Raw genomic sequence first — 18,887 nt, forward strand, 5'->3', positions numbered from 1 at the left:
TAATGTTTCTCAATCTGCTGAATACCTATTGAACATATTGTTTTATCGGCAGTGCAGTACTCAAAATATTCATGAGGAAAAAATAGATAAGGCCAGAAAAGAGAGGGGGATAGAGAAGCGTAGAGAGAAAACTGTTGAAATGAGAGAAATGATTTGGCCTGGAATGGATAGCCGAGTCCAGAGAGAAGAGTAGAGCAGAGCAGAGATGGAAAGAGATGAAGAGATGGATGGCATGAAGGAGGTCCAGGGAGGTGGGGTTACTTCACCTTTGTCCAGGACGGGTGGAGTAATAACAGCGGTGCTTTGCATTCTGGGAAAAATGCCTTTGATGTGGGATCATCCTGGGAGATGAAGCGATAGCAGTCAGTGAAGATGAAGGGTCATCAAAGAGTGCAGAACAATACCCTCTCTCTCTCTCTCTCTCTCTCTCTCGCTCCCTCTTTTCCCTCCTCCTGACGAATGTTTCTTGATTTTCTTGCTCTTTCCACCACTCCTCTCTCCTTGTCTCCTGTTTGCCTTTGTGTGTGTGTGTGTGTGTGTGTGTTTGCACGTGTGTGTGTGTTTGTAAAAGAGAGAGAGATCATGAGTGAAAATGTGAGTGTGTGTGTGTGTGTGTGTTTGTAAAAGAGAAAGAAACCCATGAGTGAACATGTGTGTGTGTGTGTGTGTGTGTGTGTGTGTGTGTGTGTGTGTGTGTGTGTGTGTGTGTGTGTGTGTAGACCTGAGAGTGGTGTCTTATGACAGCTATTAGGGAGAGAGTGGAGAGGGCCAGAATCATGTTTAGGAACAGCCTCTCCTCTCTTCTCTTTCTTCCTGTTGAATTTTGTGTAAAAAAAGGAAGAGGGAGAGAAATGCTGAGAGAGAACATCGGGCCTGTAGCATGGTTGTGAGAAAACACAACGTAATCATTTGTTATTGGAAGAAAGGGGGAGAAGTTGTTCATGGAGCTGTCTCATTTTGTCATTCTCAATTTACGCTGTTAGCTATCAACTTCTATCTTTTTCTTGTTTTTACTCCACAGTTGGAAAGATGGGCTGGGCTTCTGTGCTCTCATTCATAGACATCGTCCAGAACTCATTGATTATGGAAAACTTCGGAAAGTGAGTGTATCAGGCTACACACAGAAATGCACCCCCACACACGAACACTAACACACACACACACACACACACACACACACACACACACACACACACACACACACACACACACACACACACATACATACACACACACACACACACACACACACTCCCTAACATACACACCAAGACACACACCAAGACACACATGAACACATGAACACAACATTCAATAATGAAGAACAACCTTAGGGACTAGTATGCAATTTTGGATGGGAACCCTGATGAACACATGTACACTATCGCATGCACACACACAGAGACACATGTACTCACACACCTTTACACAGATACACAAATGCAAACGTGCACAGAGTAACAAATATATATTCACACAAATTCTGACACTTCTGACATTTTCTTCCCCGTTAGGATGACCCGATGACCAATCTGAACACAGCATTTGATGTAGCTGAGAAGTACCTGGACATCCCCAAAATGTTGGACGCAGAAGGTAAAATCTGCGTTAGTGTGTGTGTTCTTGATTAAGTACGTTCATTCTCCAGCCCAGGAAACAGCCTTCTCCCCAGCCACTCACTTAACCTGGAGCTGACATAAGACTTCATCCTAAGCCTACAACAGCACTGGAGTAAACCTCCCTGTTGAAGTGGCCGTGCAGTGACCAGAAGGCCTTGTAGAAACCTGGCCTGCCCTTATCTTCACCTGCCTCTCCTTTCACACAAACAGCAGCAAACCCGATCCAGCTGCTCAGGCGTGTGTGAAGACTGAGATCAGCTGATTACCCAAAAGGGCTCAGGTGTGTCGGTTTGGAACAAAAACCTGCTTTCATGCCGACCCCTCACAGATAGGGTTACCAGACCCTGCTATGAACCTGCTGTTAACCGCCAGAATGGTGGGGGTAATTATAAACAATGTCTGGTTAACGAGGACTTTAGTTTTGAGATGAGAGAGAGAGAGCGAGAGAGAGAGAGAGAGAGAGAGAGAGAGAGAGAGAGAGAGAGAGCGAGAGAGAGAGAGAGAGAGAGAGAGAGAGAGAGAGAGAGAGAGAGAGAGAGAGAGAGAGAGAGGGAGAGAGAGAGAGTACACTGAGGTAGTGTACTACTTAGTGTTTTGGTTGGCCACAAAGTGCTTCTGTCTCCTGGCCTGGGGGTTTGGGGGAGGGGTGTTTGGGAGGTGTTTGGCACAGGAGGGGGAGCGGTTCACCCAGAGCAGGTGTGTTTGCCGGTGTTGGCTCAGCAAGGTAACAGTGTTCTTTTATTCCAGCCTTCAGCTTCCCCCAAGACTCTTTCTCGGCAGGATTTTTCAGCTGGAGGAATTGAAAAAGTGACTGCTTGTCAAACAGACAGACAGACGGACAGACAGACACACACTCACGAGCACACAAACACACACACACACACACACACACACACACCTACACACACACACACACACACACACACACACACACTCACACTCACACTCACACTCACATGCACACACAGATCCATTTCCACTTTTCAGTTCTTTTAAGCTACTGTTCCCAGTGTGTCTCACTGTAACAGGGTTAGATCAGTGGCTAAATATAGGCTTCTGCGAGCCTAACCAGGTGTGTGTGTATGAATGTGTTTGCGTGTGTGTGTGTGTGTATGAATGTGTTTGCGTGTGTGTGTGTGTATCAATGTGTAAGCGGATGTGTGTGTGTTTCATTATAAGTGTGTGGGTGTCTCCAACTTTCCCCATTCCCACTTTTGTGTGTGTGTGTGTGTGTGTGTGTGTGTGTGTGTCCAACTGCTACACTTTTACACTGTATTATTCTGTCAGGCAGGGCTGCTTTAGCATTTCCAGATTCAAATATTGCTGGCTTGTGCTCATACATATATAGAGAAAGAGAGAATCATGCTTAGGAACAGTCTCTCCTCTCTTCTCTTTCTTCCTTTTCAATTTTGTGTAAAAAAAAGTGAGAGGGAGAGAAATGTTTCAAAAGACAGAGAGCGGGAGAGAGAACATCAGGTAGAAGCCTGACCTTATATCTCTTTTAGAAAAGGTGTAGAACAGTTGTGAGAAAACAAAACGTAATTATTTGTTATTGAAAGTAAGAGAGAGAGAGAGAGGAAACACTGACTCCTTGTAAATATTCTTTGACAAAAATATTTCCACAGACCATCAGCTTGTATTGAGTCTATTAAGGAGAAACTGGTGAGCTACTACGGTGTGACGTTTGAGTTCTGGGATGATAATAATGATGTTTTTCTTTTTTACAGTTTAGCATACATTTTGTGCAGTGTATGTGTTGTTTGCCATGTCTATGAATGTGTATTTTTTATTTATTCAATTCACATATTCATCATTTGTCATTTATTCAAACACATGATTGAAGTTTGTAACTGGAATGGTGTCCAAAATTCTATATGCATTTAGATTTTAAATGGCCAATTTCCTCCCTGTCAAAATGAACTAGGGTATAAGCACAGTGTTGTCTCTAACTTCATTTTTCATTGTCAATAAGCACTTTGTGATGGATTGTGTTTGCACTCTCTAATGACAACGGTCCATTCGCTCTGGGCTCAGTGGTCGATAGTGTGACCTGTTTAACCACCCCTCCCCCCACACACTCCCTGCCTACTCCCTAACCTGACCCCCCCTCTCTCTGCAGACATCGTTGGTACAGCCCGTCCAGACGAGAAGGCCATCATGACCTACGTCTCTAGCTTCTACCATGCCTTCTCTGGCGCCCAGAAGGTATCCCAGGATGCAACAGCATCCCTCAACAAACGTTCTCCCTCCAGACTGACCCCCTACCCCTCCTCCTCTCACATCAACTTCCTCCCTTCACTTCCTGGGTTCCAGTTGTCCGCCCGTCTGTTTCTCTGTCTAACTGTTTGTCTCTTAACCACGTGGTTCTCTCTCTTTCTGCAGAGCCACCTACCTCTGGCCTCACACCCTGCCTCTTACCGCATGGGTGGTGGCATGCCTCCTTAAAGTGCATGCTGGAAAATGAACTCTGTCCTGAGTCAGCAGGCTACGGTGGGCACGCAAAAGCAGCTCCGGTCTCCAATAACAACCAGCCTCTTTACCTTGTCTAAAGATTTGCCTATTCTTATCATCCATCTTAAGAGATTTCCTCAGTGTATTTCTCTGATACTCTGATACATTGATACCTAGCCAGTGAGTGTGTGTGCATGGGTGCATGCCTGTGTGTGTCTTTCTACCCAATATGTACCACCCTGGAAACTGTCAAAGCCATGAGTCATCCTAATTTGATATACGCTCCTCCCACCCCACCTGCCGATAGGCTGGCCGGTGTCATGTCAACCGTGCTCCCCACAGACCGGAGATAGCTGCTGCCCACCATCGCCTCCCGCTGCTCTTTGTGCCTTAAGCTGACCTCCTGACCTCTTGTGTCTGCACACTTTTACTCTGCGCATTTTCTCTCTTCCTCTTCCTCTCTCCCTCTTTTCCCCTCCGGCTTTCTCTTTCTCTCTCTCCCTCTCTGTCCCTCCCTCTCTCCTCTGGTTCCGGGGCAGATATCATTAGCACGTTGAGGCCAGATGAGAAAGCCGTCATGACTTATGTCTCGTGTTATTACCACGCCTTCTCAGGCAAGCAGAAGGTGAGCTGTCAACATCTTCCCACCAATCAGAAATCACCTACCGGCGCAAGCAGCTAATCGGAAAACATTGTTTTTTCAACTTATGATAAGCATCAACCAAACACAACAAAGCTGATATCATCGATACACTGATCATTAAGCACTTGATCTCACCAGTAACACACGAACCAACAGCTGCTCTTACCATTACTCAAATTAAACACCTTCCTCTGGCAGATAGCCCATCATTGTGAGCCATTCCTTATCATTGATTTCCATCATTTTACCATGTCTGCAGTCTTATATATAATAATAATGATGGATTTATGTTACGTAATCACACACACCCATTACCACTCCCATGAAAACACACATACACTTATATGTATGTGTGTAAGAAATCTGCACTCTGCACAAACCAGGAAAAAGCCTCATTCTAGAGGCTAGAGGGTTATTTAATTCCCACAGCAGCAATTTACTATACAGGGCATATTAGCAATGATATAGTAGTGCAGAAAAATATGTGAAATGTGTGTACGTTTTTGTATGCTGTAAAGACATGTAAATATATGTCACAATTCTATGTATAAGCACACAGTTCATTTATTGAAAATAATGCACATCAATTTGACCTATTATTAAGAATGTCAATTTATATTCTTTTAGCCACAAGTATGAAGTGGGGTCTAGTCTTAATGCAACAACTATGAAGTAAGGTTAGTCTTAAATCGAGAACTATGAAGTAGTTATTGGTGCATCGACTTAGCACTTTCACGCCACTGCAAGGGCCATATTACCTCCTACATGTACACCATTTTCTAGCTGAACATTGTGCTGTTCATTATCCCTTATACAAGTACACATCACTTTGAGCGCAGACTGTACGAAGCATATGGCTGTGTTAATGACCGTCTTTCTGTCAGTGTGAGTTTGTGTCATGGTTGTGTCATTGTTTTGTGTGTGTGTGTGTGTGTGTGTGTGTGTGTGTGTGTGTGTGTGTGTGTGTGTCTGTGTCTGTGTCTCTGTGTGTGTGTGTGTGTGTGTGTGTGTGTGTGTGTGTGGCCTCTCTAATGGAGTAATATCCCCCCTGTAGAGAGGCTAAAGCAGCTTCTGATGGCACAGTGCAGCACCAGGCTGGCACAGACATAAACACTCTCCCCCATCTCTCTATCTAACGATCTCTTTTCATCTGTCTATCTATCTCTCTCTTACTCTGCCACTCTCCCTTTTCCTCACTCTCTCCTCCTGTCTTTTTTTGTGTCTATTTCTCTCTATTTTTCTCTTCCTTTCTTTCTCTCTCTCTCTCTCTCTCTCTCTCTCTCTCTCTCTCTCTCTCTCTCTCTCTCTCTCTCTCTCTCTCTCTGCATGTGTTCTGGATCGAGTCAGCCCTCGCTGTGTTGCCAAGGTGTCACAGTCTGCTGTTGCCATCAGTAGGGATGTGTGTGCGCGCGTGTGTACGTGCTTGCATGTACGTGTGTGTGTGTGTGTGTGTTTGTCTGCATGTTATATGTTATGTAAAAGCCCAGCGTTACTGTGGTGTGTCAGCAGCACCCCGCTGTGAGGCCATAGCACGCCACCTGACAGGAGTTTGGACAGAAACGGCAGAGACAGAACAGCCAAAAGCCCAGCGAGAGGAGAGGAGCCAGAACAGGACAGCACACAAAAGCTCCCAGTGACCCGTGCCCACCTCAGTACAGTGGGGAACAGTCTAGAACAATCCGGACAAATCTTTATACCGCTGACTCAGTCAGTCCTCTTGTGTAGTGGCAGCCCCTATTGAAGGCCCCCACTTACCCCCCCCTTCCAAACATTTTATGTAAACATCACTAAGGGTAGATCTATATGTTCAACCACTCTGGGTAAATGATGGGATGTTATGAAGGTTATAAAGGAGACAGTTGGCATGCACATGTCCTCAGACTGAGCCAGCAGCCAAAAGGTTTCAGTTATAGGTGTGATAGGAGATCAGCGGGCTCCAAGAAGCTTGAGAATGCTGTCAGCTGGTGATCCAGACCCTAATCTGAACATGATAAAGATATTTTCTAAAGGGGAGGTACACACACACACACACACACAAACACACACACACACACACACACACATACACACACACACACACACACACACACACACACACACACACACACACACACGCCTGTATGGGAAAATTACTCATCAGGACCCTCAGTACAAGTGCCCTCATTACCCTCAGGACAAGTGCACACACACACACACACACACATATATACACACACACACACACACACATACACAAGCACACATTCAGAGAAGGTCCCTTGTCATGGCTCCAGAAACTGTCCTGCTGTAGTTTATCACATGTCCAACACTGTGTGGGACTGTGACTCATCCGTGAGTGTGTAGGTGTGTGTGTGCGTGTGTGTGTGTTTATGTTTAAGAAGGTAAACTAACTGTGTGTGGATTACGAGGCACAGCTTGAAGTCATCTTGTCTGACCTTATAAGGTCACTTGGCACTTCCTGAGCCTTTGCGTGTGTGTGTGTGTGTGTGCTCATTTGTTTCTGTGTGAAGGAGGGAAGGTCATAAATTCCGCCATGCTTCTCCTGATCCTCAGCATAAGATTCTGGAATATTCCATCTTTCCATCGCTTGGATGGAATGCACTGAAGACACGTTTGTGATTCATTGTTCAACGCGCACACTTACACACACACCCACACACACACAGTGTAGTTTTGCAAAGCAGCTGTGAGGTATGTTCACTCCTATGTTAAACTTTGGCTTTTTATCTGTTGCTGCTGTTTTTCAAAATTAATCTGAACTTGAAAATATCTTATCAACTCGTGGAAGCCAGATAAACTATTTCAATATATTTGGTAACTTGATTTATTTTACAGCCCAATGTGAGTGAGTTTGTGTGTGTGTGTGTGTGTGTGTGTGTGTGTGTGTGTGTGTGTGTGTGTGTGTGTTTCCATGGGCCCTTGTGTTTCCCCTTAACCTTCACAGTATGTTAGTTTGGCAAAAACAGAAACGAGAGGAAAGATTTATTGTGGAAGTGTAATCTATCTTCCTCCTTTCTTTAACACACACTACATGATTTTGGATGTAAGAAAGCCTAGTCAGCATATACTGGGCATGAGGTGACCCTTACCTGACATAAACACACACACACACACACTCATTTACACAAACACACACACACTTACACAAGTATACATAGTCACACTTGTTTATGCATGACACAAAAAGAAAGTGTTTCAAGCTAAATCACCAAATGTAATTAAAAAAGCATCCCACACTCACATAGAGGATTTAAATGGACTCTACTCCGGTGATGATAGGGGTTAATAGGTACTCCAGATACCTGACTCCAACGTGTGGATTTGAAAAATTTGGATGGGTCTCTGCGACATGAGCGGGTGTTCTTTTCCATGGAAACCCCAGACTCCTGAAGCTTTGAATAGCATATAGCAGGACAACTCAACGTCCCCCTTTCACATATGCAGCCTATTTAAAGATTAAGCCAACATTGGAAAGTGTATGGAGAGAGGAAGCAGTTAGCAGTGAGATGAAGGGTCTTTCCTGTCCCGAGTCCCTCTGTGTGTTTGTGAGTGTGTGTGTGTGTGAGCGTGTGTGTGTGTGTGTGTGTGTGTGTGTGTGTGTGTGTGTGTGTGTGTGTGTGTGTGTGTGCGTGTGTAGGTTCCTTCAGCTCAGTGAAAAGTACAGCAGGGAGATACAGGATGTCCTGTATAGCACCACTTAAACTGCCCAATAGATCAGGAAGGCTCCCTCCTTTACCACAGAGGGTTTTGGACCCTCCATAGAGATTTGCATTATCAATTAATATGAGTTTTACAAAAATAATTGATGTTATATTAAGGATGAATAAAAGAATGTAGCGTAGCTCGTGTTGGTAAAAGTGAGCCAGCTTTTATTTAGGGGCCACACACACACACACACACACACACACACACACACACACACACACACACACACTCCATCACCATGTTGTTTTATTCTCATGCCATGCGTGTGTTTATCTTCTAGGCGGAGACGGCGGCCAATCGCATCTGCAAAGTGCTGGCTGTCAATCAGGAGAATGAACAGCTCATGGAGGACTACGAAAAGCTGGCCAGCGATGTGAGCCGACAGACACTCAAACACACACACATACACACACACACACACACAGCCCTCATCTCTCTCTCTCCCTCCTCCATACTATCCATCCGGCTGTTCCTACCCTATACCCCACAACCCTCAGTGTTTTCACCAGAGGGCTTTCACACTGCTGAGTGTAGGAAATCATATATCTCATACACACACACACACACACACACACTTACTGACTCACGCTGACACATTGGCTGTTACTGTTATAATACGCGTACTAGATCTAAGCACACAGAATATGAAAGCAGACATTCACACTAAGTCCATTGATTAGATAAGGGGATAGTATGGTGTTCTCAGCCATGTTTTTGTATATTGTAATCTCAAAGTCAAACTCACCCTCTATCTCTCTGTCTTCCTCCTCTGCCCCCTGTTTCTCCTGCATCATTCACTGTTTCCTTCAACACTGTCTGTCTCCTCCACCCTGCATCCATCCATTCATCCATCCATCCATCCATCCTGCATGCACTCTCTCCTTTTTTCCTCCACCTTCTCGATCCTCTCCTCTTTCCTCTCTCTCTCTCTCTCTCTCTCTCTCCATCAGCTGCTGGAGTGGATCCGTCGCACCATCCCGTGGCTGGAGAACCGTGCCCCCGAGAACACCATGACGGCCATGCAGCAGAAGCTGGAGGACTTCCGCGACTACCGGCGCCAGCACAAGCCGCCCAAGGTGCAGGAGAAGTGCCAGCTGGAGATCAACTTCAACACGCTGCAGACCAAGCTGCGCCTCAGCAACCGCCCCGCCTTCATGCCCTCCGAGGGCAAGATGGTGTCGGTGAGTGGGACTTCACTAGCGTTAATGGACCGTTTGTTTAGACACTTAGGAGTTTATGGTTTTCTTTCAGAGCAGTTTTGTAATATGTCTCTTGACATCATTTCTGTCTGTGTGGTATGTGTGTGGATGACTGTTCTGTGCGTGTATCTGTGCACTTTGTATGTGCATGTGTTTATGTGTGTGTGTGTGTGTGTGTGTGTGTGTTTATGTATGTGTGTTTATGTGTGTGTTTATGTGTGTGTGTGTGTGTCTGTTTGTGTGTGTGTGTGTGTGTGTGTGTGTGTGTGTGTGTGTGTGTGTGTGTGTGTGTGTGTGTGTGTGTGTGTGTGTTTGTGTGTTTGTGTTTGTGTGTGTGTGTGTGTGTCCAGGACATTGCTAATGCATGGGGATCCCTGGAGGGTGCTGAGAAGGGCTATGAGGAGTGGCTGCTGAATGAGATCCGCAGGCTGGAGAGACTCGACCACCTCGCCGAGAAGTTCCGCCAGAAAGCTGCCATCCATGAAGCATGGACCGAAGGTATTTTCAAACACATTGACTTTCTCTCTTCCTCCCTCTCTCTCTCTCCATTTTATTCACTCTCATTGACTTTCTCCCTTACTCCCTCTCTCTCTCTCTGTTTTATTCACTCTCATTGACTTTCTCTCTTACTCCCTCTCTTTCTCAGTTTTTTCACTCTCATTGACTTTGTTGCATGTAGACACAAACCAACAGCCCTGCATATCCATGTCATGAAATACTGACATGAGTCTGAAATAACTGCACCTTTTGATTTAATTCAAAAATCCTGAGCCTAATCCAAGACTCCTAATGTGAGGTCTATTTTTGTCTGTACTGTAAAGTGGTTTAGCGGCCTTTCTCTAATCCTCTGCCTCCCCCTGCAGGTAAGGAGGAGATGCTGCACAATCGGGACTATGAGACGGCCACGCTGTCAGAGATCAAGGCCCTGCTGAAGAAGCACGAGGCGTTCGAGAGCGACCTGGCCGCGCATCAGGACCGGGTGGAGCAGATCGCAGCCATCGCCCAGGAGCTCAAGTAAGCCTCCCATACTTTCACTGCTAAGCTACCTCAGGGCTGGTTGGGTTAGACCACACGGGCTCCACCAATACATGACAACAAACCTAAAGTTTTACATTGATACAAATCTGAATATCCTGCATAATTCCATTTGTCCCAAGACGATATCCTTAAACTTAAAAAGGGACAGAAGGAACGCTTCACACTCATTTGATGGTAATATTGGTATCAATATTACTGTGGCACTACAGTAAGACAGATAGGGAGGTATGGCTTGGCGAGCCTAGGTTTGAATTGCTTTAGTTTTGCGGTGCTAGATTTGGCTACCAAGGATACCTACCTTCTCTACCTAATATGGGCCTGAAAATGTACACAGTGGGCTCCATTAGGCTTCACTAAAGGCCCATTGCTGTACTTGCACTTGTGAAGCTTGAAGTGGCCAAGTGTGTGTCAGAGCTGTTTTGGGTTGACTCATCTTGGTTGAATGTGGAACAGAAATAGAATGAATCACTGAATCGAGGAAATTGACTCTGTTAAGAAACGGCACATTTATGGTAAACATGAAAAAGGAGGAATCTGTGTGTGTAACTGGAGGTTTGGACTTTTTTTGTTTGTGTGTGTTACAGTGAGTTAGACTACTACGACTCTCCCAGTGTGAATGGGCGATGCCAAAGGATCTGTGATCAGTGGGACGCTCTGGGAGCACTGACTCAGAAACGTAGTGAGGCTCTACAGGTAACACACTCGCTCGCTCGCTCGCACACACACACACACACACACACACACACACACACACACACACACACACACACACACACACACACACACACACACACACACAATCTCTCTCTGTTGTGAGGTTGTCGAGAGGTGATGAAAAAACTGTTGCCACAAAAGGGTTGGTGATGCCATGAAGGTGGTTTATTTCCAACCCTAAAAAACAGCGGCAGGCACAGTGATAAAATGATAATAACAGATGAATGAAAAAACACAAAACAAACAAATAGAAATACTAAATCACTAACTTAAAATACAAAATAAAGCCCTGCCTAAAGTCAGGCAAAAGAGCTTTTGAGTTGTGCAGCCAAAAACCCAGCCTGCTTCCATACTCAGCTGTGCTCAGCTCAGATCGGCCGCAGCTCCTTAAATAGTCACGACCTATCAACAAACAAATCCTATACAAAATTACATTATGAACTTCTACATCATGGTAAAAAAACACAGCATCCATTGAGCCCTTCCCATAAATATTTTGAAATACATTAAAAATTCAAAATAAATCATTACAGTGGAAAACAGGAACGCCTCTTCCCGCAATCATAACAGTTGTACCTGCCAACATCCAACTAAAAGTTGCATCCATCCTCTGACCTCAGGTTCTTTTGACTGGTAGAAGTGCTCGAGTGAGACTCAGCATTGATTTCAGATAACACAGATTACAAATGTCATAATAAAAATGCCCTGGCTGTAGAAAATCCTTTCACGGTTGGCCGCTCTGCATGTAAGACATGTTGTTTTATATGGCATGTTGCTGATACAAAGGGGTCAGATAAATATAGTGTAATAAAATTAAATAAATGTCAATAAAATGTTTACTGTGTGTGTGTGTTTGTTTCTAGGCCTAATGTAAAGTAATCCATGGAACATGAGCTCTGTCACACTCTCTCTCTTGCGCACACACACAAACACAAACACACACACACACACACATACTCTGTCATTTACTCTTTCTATGCTTCATTCATCCATTCTTGCATTCATCCATATAAACATACAACGTAAACGTACTCACCTTTGACATGTGCGTGTGTTACAGCGGACTGAGAAACTGCTTGAGACCATTGACCAGTTGTATCTGGAGTTTGCCAAGCGTGCCGCCCCCTTCAACAACTGGATGGAGGGAGCCATGGAGGACTTGCAGGACACCTTCATTGTGCATACCATCGAGGAGATACAGGTGTGTGTGTGTGTGTGTGTGTGTGTGTGTGTGTGTAAGTGTGACAGTAGCCTATATGTGCCTCTGTGTGTGCTTGCACAAACAGTGTGCATTACTGGCTATGCGTGCAATTTCAAGACATAGTGCCTACCGTTTAGAATGCATGCTGGATCAGGGATAGTGAGGCACAGGTATAAATTAATATCTACCTACAGTATATTGGTGTACTGATGGTATTACTTTGCGTCATCATGGTGTGCAGTACTGTGTTTGTATATGTGTCCATCTGCAATTCTTTCTCTCTGTTTGTGTTGCATGTATGCGTGCGTGTTGGTTGTAGGGCTTGAGTACAGCCCATGAGCAGTTCAAGGCCACCCTCCCCGAGGCGGACAAGGAGAGGCAGGCCATCCTGGGCATCCACAACGAGATCGCCAAGATCGTGCAGACCTACCACGTCAACATGGCTGGCATCAACCCCTACACCACCATCAACCCTCAGGAGATCAACGGCAAGTGGGATAAGGTGAGTTGGCCAGTCCGCCACACACAGCTGAGGCACTTAAGCCATGGCATTGCTTCTGTCAGTATTATCGGATTTAGATATGTCTGACTTCTGTTAATACAGCTTTGTTGTTTGTTTCAAAAAATTGCACTTTTAATCTACTGTATATTTGCTGTGTCTTTCTGTCTATCTCTGTCTCGCTCCCCCCTCTCTTTCTCTCTCTCTCTCTATCTCTCTCTCTCTTTCTATATATCTCTCTCTCTCTCTCTCTCTCGCCCCAGGTCAGGCAGCTGGTCCCTCAGAGAGATCAGGCTCTGATAGAGGAGCACGCCCGTCAGCAGAATAACGAGCGACTCAGGCGGCAGTTCGCCAACCAAGCCAACGTCATCGGGCCCTGGATCCAGACCAAGATGGAGGTCTGTTCACCTTTTGAAAATCATCTATTCACCTCTGCTGACACACACAAGTGTTCTGCACCTTTCTTTTTAAGTCCACCCAGCTCTTAAAATGCCCAGAATACCTTTCTCTCAAGTCAAATATAGTGAAAATTGTTTTGGATGTTACTAATGTTATGCAAAAGTATATGTTCATATTCTCATGATATTTATGAATTTCTGTCTACTAATGCATACAAATGTGTGTGTGTGTGTGTGTGTGTTACAGGAGATCGGCCGTATCTCCATTGAGATGCATGGCACCCTGGAGGACCAGCTGACTCACCTGCGTCAGTATGAGAAGAGCATTGTCAACTATAAGCCAAAGATCGACCAGCTGGAGGGCGACCACCAGCTCATTCAGGAAGCTCTCATCTTCGACAACAAACATACCAACTACACCATGGAGGTAGTCATTCACACACACACACACACACACACACACACACACACACACACACACACACACACACACACACACAAACATACCAACTAAACCATGGAAGTAGTCATTGTCACACACACACAAACACATACACACACACACACGTGTGCACACATACTTTTAATTTACACATTTCTGTCCATTTTTACACAGTCACTCACATACACTATCTAGACCCTACTAACTGCCTATGACACATACACCATCATGCACAGACACACACACACACACACACACACACACAACCAGTGCTAAACCACCACTATACCATACACCACAATCATAACCCTAACACACTTAAAACCTGTTCCTAATGTCCGCTTCTTCCCTTGTGTCTCTCTGTGTTTTTGCAGCACATCCGTGTGGGTTGGGAGCAGCTGCTCACCACGATTGCTCGCACCATCAACGAGATCGAGAACCAGGTCCTCACCAGAGACGCCAAAGGCATTAGCCAGGAACAACTTAACGAGTTCAGAGCCTCCTTCAACCACTTTGATAGGGTAAGAGAGAGAGACAGACAGACAGACAGAGAGAGAAACACAGACAGACAGACAGACAGACAGACAGACAGGCAGAGAGAGAGACAGCCTGATGTGATAGAGAGCAACACAAAGATGAGTGAGACTCAGAAAAGAGCAGACTGAAAAGGAAAAAAGTTGTCAAGTGTGTTTCCCATTTTTTTGACGGTGTTCAGTCGAGTGTGTGTTCAGAGTGCAGATGTTGGTGTGTATTCTTGCCATCCACACAGCCACATTTAAGGGCCTGAAGTGAGCAAATGATTCTGGGTTTAAAGACCGAAGATAGGAGTTGAGTTTAGTCCTAACTGCAGACATTGTGCGTGTTTAGTACAACAGACTAAGCATTGTTGGTATTACATGAGAATGCCCGAGCTGCCCATGCAAGGAGGTGGATTGTTAGAATGACTAAAATAGAAAAAGACAAAGTACAGTACCTCGAGGCCCGACCTCTATCAGTTCCTCGAGGCCCGACCACTGGCTCTGAGGTGTTTATATCTTGTGCCTAAGAGTATGAACAGCACTTAAGAGGAGAGAAAACCATAGCAAACACTCTTTCTTTTCTCTCTCTCTCTCTCTTGTCTGTCTCTCTATCTCTCTCCCTCTCACACACATTTATTGTTTACAGAACAGAAAGGGCTCAAGAGAGGGATGCAGTAACTTACATGACCCGATGTGTCTGATTCCTTATTTAGCATCCCATGGTCCAGTACAGGCACACACAAAGCCCATCTATGCTATGCTATGCAGATGGAACGCTCCATTGCCTTACCATTACCTTCTCCCACAACTATGCTAATGTCCACTCAGTAGCTATATTCAATGCATTGGATCTCTATATTTCTATTCACAAAACAGAAACTGGCTCAACTGGGTCATATATTAAGATGTGCTTTCTCTATTCACCATTAGATACCACTATTAACCTTTTATTCATCTCTCTGAAGAATTAGAGAGTGTCTGTTAAAGGAGGTTGTGTAGATAATGGCTACATGTTTTCTTCAAATGGATGTGTGATGTGTGTGATGGTAAGAAATATACACGTGTAGATAGATAGTAAAAATACATAGAGAGATAGAGCCTGTGTGTGTGTGTGTGTGTGTGTGTGTGTGTCTGTGTGGTGTGGTGTGGTGTGGTGTGGTGTGGTGTGTGTGTGTGTGTGTGTGTGTGTGTGGTGTTATCCAATTATTGTTTCCCTTGCAAAAGGACTATAGCTAATGGAAGGTAAAGTGCAATTGTGCAGGTCATGATGTTAGTGATTTCCACTGGCCCACCCACACATAAGGCTGTACAGAGCTGCCTTTCACGCCTGCACACTCTAATGCCTTGGAATGCCCTGCCCAGGACACCTCACACACACACACACACACACACACACACACACACACACACCCACACACACACACACACACGCCCCCAGCACTTGCACAAGGTTCCTAACGTTTGTGTGTTAAGCCCTCTAATGTGTGTTTCTGTGTCTCTCTGTCTTTGGTGCATGCCCACCCCCTTCCCCCTGACCTCACCCCTCCTGCCCCCCATCCCCTCTCCATCTCACCCCCACCCCACCCCTCTCATCCGCATGCCCCACACCCTCACTGAACCTCACCACCCCTCCTACCCCTCCACTCCCCTGTGTGTTTGTGTGTGTGTGTTTGCTGCATGCCTGTGCCCGCCACCCGATGCCTGGCGCTGCCCGCTGCACCGTAGGATCACTCGGGCACTCTGGGGGCTGAGGAGTTCAAGGCCTGCCTGATCAGCCTGGGCTTCGATATCGCCAACGACCCACAGGTACCTGTCAACACCCCCTTTATAGCCAAACTTTGCATTAACCTGACTTTTTTTTCTTTTCTGTTTTTTTTTTCCCTTCTCTATCCTTCCTCCCTCTGTGCCTTTTCTTTGGTTCGATATCCTGGTCCTCCTTTCATCTTTTCTGTTTTGGATCCCCTCACTCCCTTTTTCCATCCCTTAATGGGATGTCTTGATTCTGCCCCTCTGCTCTCTTCGCCTTCTGTTCCGCTCTGGTCCCTTCTCGACTTGTCTCTTTCTTTTGCTATCTTCTGTACTTTCCTCTATCCTTTGCTTCCCCTTCTCTTCTCTTCTCTTCTCTTCTCTTCTCTTCTCTTCTCTTCTCTTCTTCTCTTTTCTTGTGTTCCCTTCTCTTTTCGCCTGGTTGTGTTGGTCCTTCATGGGCTCCTGTAGAAGAAAACAGGATTCGTGGAAATGGAGGACTTCAAAAAATGCCTCATCTCTATGGGTTACAATATGGTAAAACCACAGCATTCAGTCACACGTCCCCTATACATTATGTAACGGAAACCTGCAAAACTCATATTACTTTAAAATGTGCTCCTTTTAAAATGTTTGAAAAATAGCTAGATATATGTGTTTCCGTTCTTCTGTGCTGTTATGTCTGACTTCAGTCTTTCTTTCAACATCACACTTTCTATCTCATATAAAGTAAATCTATGTTTCTAAAATATATATATTTAAAAAGAGTATTTGATCTGTGGTGATGTATTACCAGGTAAGGTTTCCATCAAGCCATGATTACAGTACATGTTATGCTTTAGAATGAAGCAGAAGCCTATGTAGAGTCAAAGTTACATTATACATGACCACCCCCTAGATGTTACTCCAGAATGACAACAAAGGCAAATCCTTATTAACAATCAGCATCAACTGACACAGAGCCTTACACAGCGAATGAAATGTTTAAATATGCACATAATGCATTGGGGGTATCAAATATTATTACCTATGTATTAAAAATTCTACTTTGAATAAAAAGAATTCCCTTAAAAATTCAAGTAATTAAATAATGTGGAGCGGAAACATACCATGATTGCATTTTTTATTGCATTCATGACTTTGGACAGGTTGCCTTGCCAAAACAACCGTGTCTCTGTTAATTCCTCTGTGTTGTTCCTAGGGAGAGGCAGAGTTTGCCCGCATCATGAGCATCGTGGACCCCAACAGGTTGGGACTGGTCAATTTCCAGTCCTTCATTGACTTCATGTCCCGTGAGACTGCCGACACAGACACTGCTGACCAGGTCGTGGCCTCGTTCAAAGTACTGGCTGGGGACAAGGTGAGGATTACAGAGAGGGTGGTTTAACACTCCTTTATTAGATCTCTATCTAACTCTCTTACATAATTACACTGATAAAACATACAACATTAAAATGCCAATTAACAAAGCTTACACCATAACATTACTGAGAGAGATAGACAGAGAGAATTGGTCGAGTATTATAATTAAATAAAGTTAGGATGATGGAGGGTAGTTACTAAACATTATTACAAAACATTATTTTTGTCATTAATTAAAAAATATTCAACATCAAATATTGTTAAGCAATCGTTGTGCTTTTTTCTTGTCCACTCAAATTGGATGTAATCGAATAGCTCTAATTTCAATTTTATGTGCAGGATTTTTTTAGTTCAAATTAGACCAATCTTGTTTTTACCTAATTATCCCTTTTTGTCTTCTTTGCTCTAATGAACTCCCCTCCCCTCTGTTCTTCACCACCTCTCTTCCCTTTCCTCTCCTCTCATCTTCTCTCCTTTCATTCTCTCCCTTCCCACCACCCCCATCCAGAACTACATCCTGGCGGATGAGCTTCGCCGTGAGCTGCCCCCTGACCAGGCCGAATACTGCATCGCCCGCATGGCGCCCTACGCTGGCCCTGACGCTGTGCCTGGCGCTCTGGACTACATGTCTTTCTCCACCGCCCTCTACGGAGAGAGTGACCTTTGAACTCCGCCAGAGAGAGGCAGCCAGCCAGTGGCACACTCTCCTGCCTTGCCTGCTCCGCCCCTTCTACCCCGCCCATTGCAATGCGCATTTTTTGTACGTTTCTTTCCTCCCTCCATTCTACCCTCCTTACCTTTCTCCCCCCTCCTACCCCTGATCCTTTCTTTTTTTTTGGTCTTAACAACCCTCCCCAATCCAACTCCCCATCCAACCCTTTCGACCTGTCTGTTGCATTTGCTTATCCTCATGCAATGCAGCAACTCCCCATGTTTACAATGAGGGAGACAGAAAAAAATAAGTTTTCATTTTATTTCCGTTTTATGTTCTTGTTGTTTTGTTTTATCTTCATAAAAATGAATAAAGTCAACATATTTTATTATACAGAACAAAAAAGGTATTTTTCTTCACCTGATTAAAAAAAATGAGAGAAAAAAAAAGAAACAAAAAGTGAAAATAAAGAAAAAAGGCAAGCATTGTCTCTTCTTTTCTACATGCATAATTATTTTTCACCAACATTTCCAATGGTGATACACAAATATGTCACATTTTCCAAGGACTCCACCATCAGAAAAGAAGAGGCTAAACACATCTGTATTTAACGCTAACCTGCATACAACTCTGAACACCTAGTCTCCTTCCAGTGATGATAGTATTTTGCCCACCAGCCCTAACAGCCATTTAAAATGTG

The 18,887-nt window shown here is 44.7% G+C and overlaps 1 protein-coding gene across 1 annotated transcript in view; it reads left to right on the forward strand.

Moving 5' to 3' along the window:
- Positions 1-18,598, forward strand: part of actn1 (actinin, alpha 1) — a 48,712-nt gene extending 30,114 nt beyond the window's left edge. Inside the window, exons 6-21 of the mRNA XM_080849979.1 lie at positions 1,022-1,100; positions 1,515-1,596; positions 3,739-3,824; positions 8,699-8,791; positions 9,369-9,599; positions 9,968-10,115; positions 10,481-10,631; positions 11,240-11,348; positions 12,430-12,570; positions 12,890-13,072; positions 13,333-13,467; positions 13,715-13,894; positions 14,284-14,430; positions 16,153-16,233; positions 17,375-17,533; positions 18,044-18,598. Of these exons, the coding sequence (XP_080706105.1) occupies positions 1,022-1,100; positions 1,515-1,596; positions 3,739-3,824; positions 8,699-8,791; positions 9,369-9,599; positions 9,968-10,115; positions 10,481-10,631; positions 11,240-11,348; positions 12,430-12,570; positions 12,890-13,072; positions 13,333-13,467; positions 13,715-13,894; positions 14,284-14,430; positions 16,153-16,233; positions 17,375-17,533; positions 18,044-18,202 (2,164 nt within the window). The 3' untranslated portion in view covers positions 18,203-18,598. The remainder of the gene's footprint in view (positions 1-1,021; positions 1,101-1,514; positions 1,597-3,738; positions 3,825-8,698; positions 8,792-9,368; positions 9,600-9,967; positions 10,116-10,480; positions 10,632-11,239; positions 11,349-12,429; positions 12,571-12,889; positions 13,073-13,332; positions 13,468-13,714; positions 13,895-14,283; positions 14,431-16,152; positions 16,234-17,374; positions 17,534-18,043) is intronic.
- Positions 18,599-18,887: the final 289 nt, after the last annotated feature.

This window comes from Sprattus sprattus, assembly GCF_963457725.1.
Source record: "Sprattus sprattus genome assembly, chromosome: 13".
In the NCBI taxonomy this organism is placed as follows: Eukaryota; Metazoa; Chordata; class Actinopteri; order Clupeiformes; family Clupeidae; genus Sprattus; species Sprattus sprattus.